Source organism: Melanostigma gelatinosum (assembly GCF_949748355.1).
Source record: "Melanostigma gelatinosum genome assembly, chromosome: 22".
Lineage (NCBI taxonomy): Eukaryota > Metazoa > Chordata > Actinopteri > Perciformes > Zoarcidae > Melanostigma > Melanostigma gelatinosum.
In genome coordinates, this window is record NC_136655.1 from 9,304,794 (window position 1) to 9,315,087 (window position 10,294).

General features: G+C 45.3%; 1 protein-coding gene across 1 annotated transcript; it reads right to left on the bottom strand.

Moving 5' to 3' along the window:
* Positions 1-226: 226 nt before the first annotated feature.
* cntn1b (contactin 1b) lies at positions 227-9,759 on the bottom strand. The gene is made up of 24 exons (XM_079294343.1): positions 9,633-9,759; positions 6,952-7,106; positions 6,808-6,843; positions 6,551-6,677; positions 6,260-6,441; positions 5,982-6,077; positions 5,685-5,897; positions 5,449-5,548; positions 5,161-5,345; positions 4,842-4,966; positions 4,627-4,744; positions 4,313-4,463; positions 4,096-4,223; positions 3,840-4,012; positions 3,551-3,674; positions 3,243-3,410; positions 2,928-3,077; positions 2,768-2,838; positions 2,414-2,666; positions 2,186-2,307; positions 1,856-2,045; positions 1,645-1,766; positions 1,372-1,528; positions 227-1,293 (listed from the first exon to the last, which is right to left on the bottom strand). The coding sequence occupies exons 2-24, from the start codon at positions 7,004-7,006 to the stop codon at positions 1,211-1,213; spliced, it is 3,129 nt and encodes a 1,042-aa protein (XP_079150469.1). The 5' UTR covers positions 7,007-7,106; positions 9,633-9,759; the 3' UTR covers positions 227-1,210.
* Between the last annotated feature and the right edge of the window lie 535 nt (positions 9,760-10,294).

Genomic DNA, 10,294 nt, shown 5'->3' on the forward strand with positions numbered 1-10,294 from the left:
AAACTGTAGATGATATCATTTGTATGTGACACTTCAGATTGTATATCGATAAACACTATATTGGATATGTGATTCGACCAAACGATACTGGAGACATTGGGTAACGGCATGTGGATATACTGCCATCTGCTGATGGAAATCACACATCAGATTTCAGTTTACTGGTTCTGAGAGAGCTCAAAAAGTCAAGAGGAGAAGAAGATGAACTAAAACCATTGAGACGATATAAATTGTTGTACTCGGTTTAATGATATTGTAGCCTGACATAAAGGAAATGAGCATACATTTAGTTGATACATAGCATTTCTGTCCAACCCCAGCCTCATGGTTCATTCAAAAATGGCATTTTCACGATCAGAAATCATTGTTCTTAAAAGGGAAGTTGTCATTGAAGTGATATGGCTTTCATTGGTGGCAATTCAAATCAACAAGCATCCTCCATACCCGTCACACAGCACCATGAGCAAAACAAACAGAAAATGAATGTAAAAAGTTGAACAGAAATGTAAACGTGATTGTGAAGATTAAGGTTGTGTAAAATATGTAATACACTGTATATGCTCATTGAAATGAAATTGATATATGTTCATAAAACCAGTTACGCATCCCTCTCAGCTCATTCCGAACCAAATACAATGACTATCACACAGTTCTTTACATATTATTAATTGCTCGACCATCTGAGAGATGTTGTAAATAACATTTCCCCATTCGATGGGTTGAATTCTAACTTGGTAAGCTACTGTTTGTCCAGTTCACACAGGAAAGAGTGATTAAAACATAAAGGAAGTTGAATTATACAAGAGGAACAGGACATATTGTAGTGATGGTAGAACTGTTTTATTCTGAAGGCGTTTATTTCTATCTAAATAAACACAGTGTGTGGAGAACTTAGTCATATCCTCCAACAACAAGCATCTGTCCTGGCTGTTTTGGTTTTGACTTTGGGGTGAAAATCTAGATTAAACACTACATTGACGTAAACATACAGATTTGACCGACGTGTTCTTCATGTAATGAAGTCCGTAAAAAGTGTTGGGGCCAACAGAAGCAACTTCCTGTGTCGTGTTGCAACACAAAAGATGCATGATGTAGGATCTTGACCAATGACTATCAGTGCGAACAGTGTTTGGAGGTGTAGACTGGATCTCTTCTATCCACAAATTGACTTCCAACAGTCTATTATATACATGTCACTTGTGACGGGCGCTTAAATTCCCAATCCCACAATGCACAGCGTCAGCAGCAGCAAAGACACCAGGCTTAGAGTCGGCGTGGTCATTGCTGCTTTACCTGAGGAAGCAGAAACACTATGAGACAAATGGGCAAAGAGGACAAAGCATATGTATATTTTTATATTTTAGCCCTCACCCTTAATCCTGATCTTCCTGACTGGGCCATCCCCGCCTTCATAACGGCCGCGTACCATCAGCTCATAGTCTCCAAACTGAGGCATGGGGAAGTCCATGAAGTGCCAGCCAGTGACGTAGACTTTCCCATAGATGTAACCTGTCTTTCTGAACATGACCTTCGAGACGAAAAGCAGGGTGAATTTACAACATTGGAATTAGTGTTAGGGGGGGGGGGGCGGGGGGGGAGGAATGATTTGGCTTCATAGATGGTAGTTTTGCTTTCCACACCCACCTTGTAGTAGAGTGGGAAGGAAATATCGCCAAACCAATCATACTGGATATGATCCCACCACACATACAACCACTGTCCCGTCCAAGTAACATATTTCCACATCCGGGGAGGGTCTGGTGGAGCTGTTCACAAAAACAAATCATTCATCAAGACCACATCTTACAATACCGTGGGTGTTTATTGTCCCTAGAGTGCGAGTAATCAGTCTTACGTGGTCTCTTTGTGAACATCTCACAGTGTTCACCAGGGGGTCCGAGGCCGGCTCCGTTGAAGGCACGGACCTCAATGAGGTAGTGAGAGTCTGGCAGCATGTTCTCCAACCTAGTCTGGTTGGTTGTGGCTGAAACAAATATACGGTGTGCTCCCGGCTCCGGATCATCGTACTTTCTCCAGTACTTCACCTGGTCAGCAAGAAACAAGATTTTTTTATATTTATATTTTCATATTGTTTACCTATTTATCAATATACTGGATGCAAAAAAAAACAACAGATACACATTTTTTATATGTATATATAGCTTATATAGTAAAAGCTATGTACCTGGTATCCCTCAATGTATTGCTGCAGGCCTGTACCAGTGTCGACCACAGGCAGCCACCAGACCAGCGCTTCAGTGGAGGACACCGGCCTGGCATAGATGTCTGTTGGAGACTCTACAGGTACTGAAGTTGGACAAATGGATGAGAAAAGAAAATATGTTCGTCAAGTTTAGTTCCACCATTTTTTAAGAACCATAAACCGGAATCCAAACAGAAACAAAGTCCTCACCATCTCTTGGGTAGTAGATGACCGTGGTGAGGCTGTATGGTCCGTCTCCTTTCACATTAAACGACTTGATCTTCACCTGAAACTCTCTGACCTGGAAATCGTCCTCGGTGGGAATGAAGTAGGAGTCCCTGTGAACGTAACGCCTGGTCTCGGGGTCTGAAATGGTCTCGTACCACCAGTCGTAAGCATCGTGAGGCTTGAATGCCACAATGTAGCCAAACTTTTTGCCGGAGAAATGCCAAGGCTCCACGGGCTAAGGGGCCAGGAGTGGAAAACCTCTTTAATTTAGCAAACGTGCTGTGTGTACGTATTTTTGGGATATGATTAAGTCACATGAACTGAGGGCTTACTTACAGTCCATGTGATGACGATCTCGCCATTTCTACCTCCAAAACCCGTCACATCAGTGGGAGAAATCACTGGATCTGAGTAGACAAAAGGTCAGTAAGGTTTTGTTGTACCCCACGCCTGTACTGACTACAATATGTGTCCGGTATTAGTATTCTCTCCTTACCAGCGTCCCAGGTTTTGATCTTGAGGGAGGGGATGCTGGCCTCTCCGGAGCCGTACTCGTTGGTGGCGATGATCCTGAACTGATACTCCAACCAGGGGTACAGGTCCGTCACGTCTGCCCTCTCCACATTGCCGTCAAGAAAGGTTGGAGCTGAAGGAGACACGAATGGCTTATCAAACTTAATCATGTTACATTTGCTCTCTCTTGTTGAGGTGCAAGTACATTCTACTTGCAGGTGAAGCGATCAGATCGCATTTGGTCAGAATGCTGGATTCAGAGCGAGTTGGCCCTCTACTGGCAGTGAGCAGTACTCACTGGTGCTGGCGTCCTTCCAGTCGTCTTCATTCAGGGCCCAGTAGTGTCTGGTCTGAATGGTGTAGGAGAGAATGGGGCTGTTGTGATCCGCTCCTTTTGTCCACAACAGCTTCACCCACGTGTCCCCAATCTGTTCCACCCGGATCACACCAGGAGGCCCGGGAACACCTGGATCAGGGAGGAGAGGCACAGGACGAGAAGGTACAAATGCAGATGGTCAGCTCTGCTCAGTCTACTATTCTGTCGAATTAAAAATCTAAAATAAGCTCTGCATCCATGATCCTGAGGCGAAACACGCTGGGACTGACCTACAACCTTGAGGTCAGCGTATGCAGTGTCGCTGTCCACCACCGTCTGAGCCACGCAGGTGTAGCGACCTTCGTGCCAAATCTGGACATTCTTTATTCTCAGATCACCGCTGCCATCTTCACTCTGCACAACAGGAAGTGGAAACAGTGATGTAAAAGAGGAAGGGAAAGGGTGAGGGCTGGGGACAGAACTATATATCTGTCATCAGCTGACAACACCAGTAAGGTGCCATGTGACCGATTGTGAGTGTACGATGCTGAAGGAGGCTGGGATGAAACATCACCCTACCATAACACGTTCGTAGTGTTGCCACTCAGAGTGGAAGTCGATGACCGTGAAGTCTATGGCCCAGATGAATGTGATGTCCAGCATGGGGTCGTATGAGGCGGCGCACCTCAGAATCACCTCATCGCCAACCGCTACCTCAGTGTCTTCAGGTGGTTCTGTGAGGCTGGTAGCCTCTAAGGAAAGGAACCAAGTTCACTGTAAACGTTTACTTTGCTTAAATATGTAGAAGTTGTGAAATATGCACATGTTCACTGACCTGTGATGGTGAGATAGCCAGAGCTGTTGGCCTTTCCCCTGTCATTCTCAGCGAAGCAGGAGTACACGCCCTCATCGTTGATGGTGGCGTTGAGGATCTCCAGACTCCCGTCAAACATGATGGAAATCCTAAAAGTGAACACAATTCATTTAAGCTGCTTGACAGTGGGGTGGGTGACGCCCTCTGTGTGGACTGTTTAATGCTAATGTCGACTGACCGTGAATTGTTAAAGAGGAGCTCTTTGCCCTTCGTCCAGGTGTACCGCGGTCTAGGAGCAGCTCGGGGTTTACACTCGATCACCACGCGGCCATCTTTAGCCCCAAGAAGCTGCTTCCTCACAGGGTTGAACTCGAATGTAGGAGCGCAGGCTGAAGGGAGATTATAAAGTGTATATTTGTGTTTAGTCAGCGTCCCAAATTTCATGAAAACGTCTCGAAAAACGGGATTTATATTATTGTGATAATAAAAACACAATCGTGCTTCGTAATATTCAATAAGTCAACGAGAGCATTGCTTCTCGAGAGGTCTCACCGATGACTCGCAGCTCAGCGTTGGCGTATTTGATGCCCCAGTAGTTCTCAGCAATACACTGGTACATTCCTGAGTCATCAAAGGTGAGACTGGAAAACTTCAACTCTCCCTTCCCGTACTGGAAGAACACACACAACCCAAATGCTGAGTTGATAAGCATGTATTCCCCAATTTCTCGAAAGGAACGTGACTTTTATTTCATTTTTTTTTTATACCATATAGCCATCTTTGTACCAGCGGATGAAAGGGAAGGGCTTCCCTGCTGCCACACAGCGCATGGTGTGCTCTGAGCCGATGTCGATCTGAGTGTTGTTGATGGTTTCTGCCCACTCTGGAGCAGCTGAGCAAACAGAACAGGCACAGAAAATAGAATTACATGCAACACAATATTCCAATGTATGCACCACAAACGTGCCACTTGTTGCCTTACTGCTGTCCAAAAGACCACAGGTGGATTCAGCTGTAAGTAATAATCTCTACACTAAGTCTACATTGCAGACTGCTGGCAAAGGATACTCCAATGAAATCACTTACACTCCACATACAGCCAGGCCTTGTACCAGTCCTTTCCTTGAGTGTTGATGGCTTCACACTCGTATGCTCCCACATCTTCGTACTGTACGTTGTACAGATGAAGCACCGCTCCCGATTCACTGATCTCATGATTTGGCGGGAGGTCTGTGGCGTCCACCTTCCTCCAAACAATGTGAGGGATCGGGCTGAAAAGACACACAGAGAGACTAAACCAGTGCCTTTCGTGACAGCAAGTATCTGACGTTCCTCATCAGTCGACTTCGCAAAAACACAACAATGAAAACGTACTTTCCCAGAGCAAAGCACTCCAAAGTAATATTAGAGGCCAGCATGGCAGTGGTATCGGTGAACTTCACGCTGATGTCTGCTGGGTATTTTCTCTCCTCACCTGAAGGAAAGAAAGTCAATGATATCAGAAATGTTTCAACATGGTGTGCATGTCTTTTTTTGTGTCGTTTTCTTTCTACATTCTGCTCTGCAGCATATGTTAAGGAGATATTTTTTCACAGCTGTTGTCTGCTAACCATCATCAGGGGGCAAGGGGATGAGGGGGATGAACTTGGAGAAGACACTCTTCCCGGTGACGGGGCTAGAGACAAAGCAGGAGTAGTTTCCTGCATCCTGAGCTTCCACTTTGGAGATGTACAGGTTCCCCGTCTTCTGGGAGACAAACCGCCGGCGGTCTGTGTACAGGAAAACTGGGAACTCGTTGAAGATCCAGCGGTAGGTCACCTCCTCTGAAAGGGAAAAGACAGACGAGTTGTCATTGTTATCTTCACAAGACTGGCTTTTCAAGAGGAGACGGGTCGACCTCTACGTACGTGGCCAGGCTTTTGGAGGGGCACACAGCAGAATAGCCCCCTGCCCTTCTTTGACATACACCGGGTCCCTTTCCTCTTGAGGAAACTCCTCCACAACTTTACGATGAGGAATAAGGAGAAATAAAAAGAATCAATGGGAATTACAAATGGTGAAAAGAAAAGCTGTGACATCCTTGCGTCTTCTGTGACACCAAGAAAATACTTTTTTTTTTCCGGGCAGGAGAACAACATCAGACATTACTACTGCCCTGCTGGACCAGCAGGGTTCACGTGCTCACATCCAAACTTGACCCTGGCCTCCTTGCTGATGACGGTGCCATAGATGTTCCTGGCCACGCAGACGTACGTCCCGGCGTGTTTCTTATGTCTGGGGTTTGTAATAACCAGGTTCCCCCCAACAAGGCTGTAGTACTCATCTGGCTGCTCCATCAGCTTGATTTCCCAGTTATCACGGCGCCACCTAGCAGTAATTCAACACAATTGTATGCGATATCAACACGACTTCTGGTATAAACACTATTTCTGTCCGGTGTGTATACTGTATATATGTCTTCTGGAGTGCGTGTAACCTGTACGAAGCAGGTGGGTTTGCTCGTGCCCTGCAGTTCATGGAGATTCTCCCATCTGGTGAGTCTTCAGTGTAGACAACGTCCACTGGCTCCTCCTCAAAGATAGGGCCATATCCAGTAGCATCATCTGGCAAAAATTGTACAGAACAATTAGCCGACGTACTTATTCAACATCACTCACGATTTGTGGCGACGTATGTGCAGCTTGCCGTGTTTTTGTCCCAACTGTTTTGGACAACAATTTACCAGGAACTCACCTCCAAAAATTCTAGGATTGCCAAATAGCACCGCCACTGCAAGGCAGAAAACAGGGTCATGTCAGCTAATGGTGTGCAGGGGTTACACTTGACTGAATTAAAGTGGGTAAACGGTAGATCTGCAGGCATCACAGGGCCTCTTACTTGTGAGGGAGATTGAGGAGGAGAGGGCCAGGAGCAGAAAAGCAGCGGACGCCATGACTGTCAACAAATCCACTTACTGCAGCCACGTGATTTTAGGCGGATGGCCAGAGGGACACAAACAAGACGTCAATGGACAGGACATGAACTGCAGAGGGCTGAATAAGAGACAACAACAAAAGAGGATGTCAGAAACAGAACCACTGTTATTTGTTTATGACAATAAAGGATCTCGCCTCATTGTGGATTATTAAAACACGTGTGCGACCCTCAAGATATATTACCAGACTGATGACTGTGCATGATTTTTCTACACCAGAAACCGGGTGCAGAACTCGCTGGAATCCTCCCCGAGCAAATGATTCAGGATGGGAATGACTCAGCAGAACACTGCAAAAAGCCATGGGGGGTGCGTGCATACGCAGAGACACACCGGCCTGTACTGTGTGTGTGTGTGTGTGTGCACGCTGACACACATGGGCCGTCTCGGAACTGACACAGGGTAGCACTGCAGCACCTAGACAGCTCCTGCTACGCCGTCACACATGCTTACGCTTCAGTTCCGCAGGATGAAACAGCAGCACTGCTGCGAGTATACTGCAGTGTTACGACCTCTCACTGTCACAGATATTAATAGAGAGAAAAGGTTGGAGGAGGATCATGGAGATATAAAGCAGGACTGATGAAGATGACCAGGATGGGGGAGGGACGATCCTTGTACTGTGTACACCCGTAAACCTCCCAATGGAGAATGTAACATTTTTAAATCATGTTACACTGCAGCAGCAAACAAATCATCACTTGTGCAATATGCGCAAACTTAACATTTGAGGGAAAAAGAAGGTTTGGTCGTCAAATACAGTCCTAATGCAACCGTTTCAATGAGGGATGCACATATCAAACAGGCAGAGTGACTTTATGAAATGGATTGGGTGTCGGACCATGATGGGACTGATCCTCGTTAAATATACTTTCTTTGTGAAAGTCATTACAAAATACGATTACAAATGCTGTTTTGTAAATGACACAGCAGCAATCCATGTCACCTTACATCAAAATGACTCCAATGAACTCCATACATAGTCAGATCAACAGATGTTAAACACAGTGACTGCACTGGTGTATGATCGCTACTTAGACACCCTGAGGTCAGTGTTGAAATAATCTGTGTTATTAACTAGGACAGAAAAAAGTTGTTTTGGCCACAGGCCAAGAGGATGTGATCAGGGACAGTGCATCATGAGGAAATCAGGAAGACAGCAATCTTCTCTTAAAAATGTTTGGATGTATACTTCTCAAATTCTGGAAAAGAAATGTCATATTGTGATATGATCTTGAGGCAAGTACACTTGTTTTCTTGTAACTCGTTGGCCAGTATATCCCACAGATTGCTGCTGAGTCATTCTGGGTGTGAGAAGGAGAATAGGAAGGCACAGTGCAGAGAGGAAAAAGGGCCAGGCAGCCACCGGAAAAGGAGCGAGAGACTCAATTTACAACGCCTCCACATGCAGAGACTACAGCACTGAGTCCTCATGGGCTCTCTTGATGACGCAACACTCATATCTTTCAGATGGAGTAAGAGCAGCAAGATCCCAGAGAAGGAGCGGAATGCATCACAGGTCCAACATATTCAACATCTAACTTTAGCGCACAAGCTGCAAAGACACGTTCACAGACGGCGTTTGTACTTTGTATTATTGCAGCATTCTGTTCCACCACTAATTCTGATCAATCCATCAGAGTGTGTTTTCATCTGGCGATAATCCCATCACAGATCCTCTTTGGACAGACCAAAGCGACATTTAGGTCAGCACATGTATTTAGTCTTAGCGACCGCCTGAATGGCCGTGTTTGCTGTGTGTTTTAGGGCGAAACTAAATCACATTCAAAGCCATGTTTGAATTCAACAAGAGGCGGTTTTAACCTAGAGTTTCCTGGCTTGATTAAAGTGGACTTCTGTTGATGTGTTTGAGTGCCGGCTCTGGATTACGATTTTGCCTCACAAGACCTTAAATATGTCAAAAAATAAACATGGCCTCATGTTCATGTCTAAATTTCACCTTGACTCACATTTTGCATTCTTCTGTTTAATTAAGTCCAGGACACGGGAGAAAGTGTCTATCATAATTTATAATATTTAACTAACCAAAAATATTTGACTTTAATAAATTCAGTGATATAGTCAATCTATTTGATGGCAGTACAGTACAGGAAACAGTCTTTGTTGTAAGGGAGTTGCCCTTCAGGACGGTCTGCCATTTAACAAACTCTGCCTTGGTGCATCCAGCAGCCTACTGCGCCCTTGACGCATGCAGCATCTGACACTTTCACCTTGCGTCTCCTCCTGCAATCCACAGAGACGCACTTTCATGATCTCAACTGCAGAGTGAGAAGCTAAAACAACCTTTTTATCAAACGGCGCTCACTTCGTTGCAGTCGTTCCACAAACAAACAAACACCAGCCTCGAAAAGTCACTGCGCCAGCACCTTACATCACTTCACCCCAATGACGACTGAGCGGAACCGGTAATTCGCTGCTCTGCATTGCGGTACTCCTTTTTCCGGTCCATTTCAGCACTACGGCGCGAGCACATCCCAGTTTATCCTCAACTCAGTCTAGACAAAAGAGCTAGTTAGATCATGCACACACACACGCGCATGCCACTCGCATGTGATGTTCTTACCTTTGCGACAGATTTCAGTACCCTGTCCGCGTGGCACACCCGGACCCGAACCGCATCGCCCCACAGCCCATTCGTCCCGTTCATCTGAACTTGTCTATTGGAGGAAAGCGGCTGAGTGACACCTCTGGGCGGCAGCGAGGATGCGGCAGCGATTGGTCCACGAGAGAGGGAGGATGAGAGGGATGTGGACATCACTGCGCATCCCAGACAACGGAATAAAGTCGCGATTGAAATAATTTAAAGTGGCCGTTTTTAATAAACGGTGCACTGCATAAAATATTATTGGATTACTTTAATACCAAATATTTGAAAAGGCAAATAGTTCGCCTCAATTGTCCACCGAGCCTATAACATATTCGCCATGTGCTGTGCATCATAAATGACTCTCAGATCAATCTATCATTAATGACAGCTTAATGACACTAGTTCCTCTTCAATATTTAGATGAAGAGTGTTGAAGTTACAGGAGGATTACTCCACATTTGCACTGGGCTAATATTAAGCATATATTACACATGCATGGTTTATATTTGACCTTTTAAATTTAGTCTTAGTTTGACTCTTATCTCTTGTGACAAATAAATGAATGCTGGCACTGCATTTTAGCAGTTAAACTATCTTTTCATTGGTTTTCCTTTTGGAAACAAACTATATGGAGAACT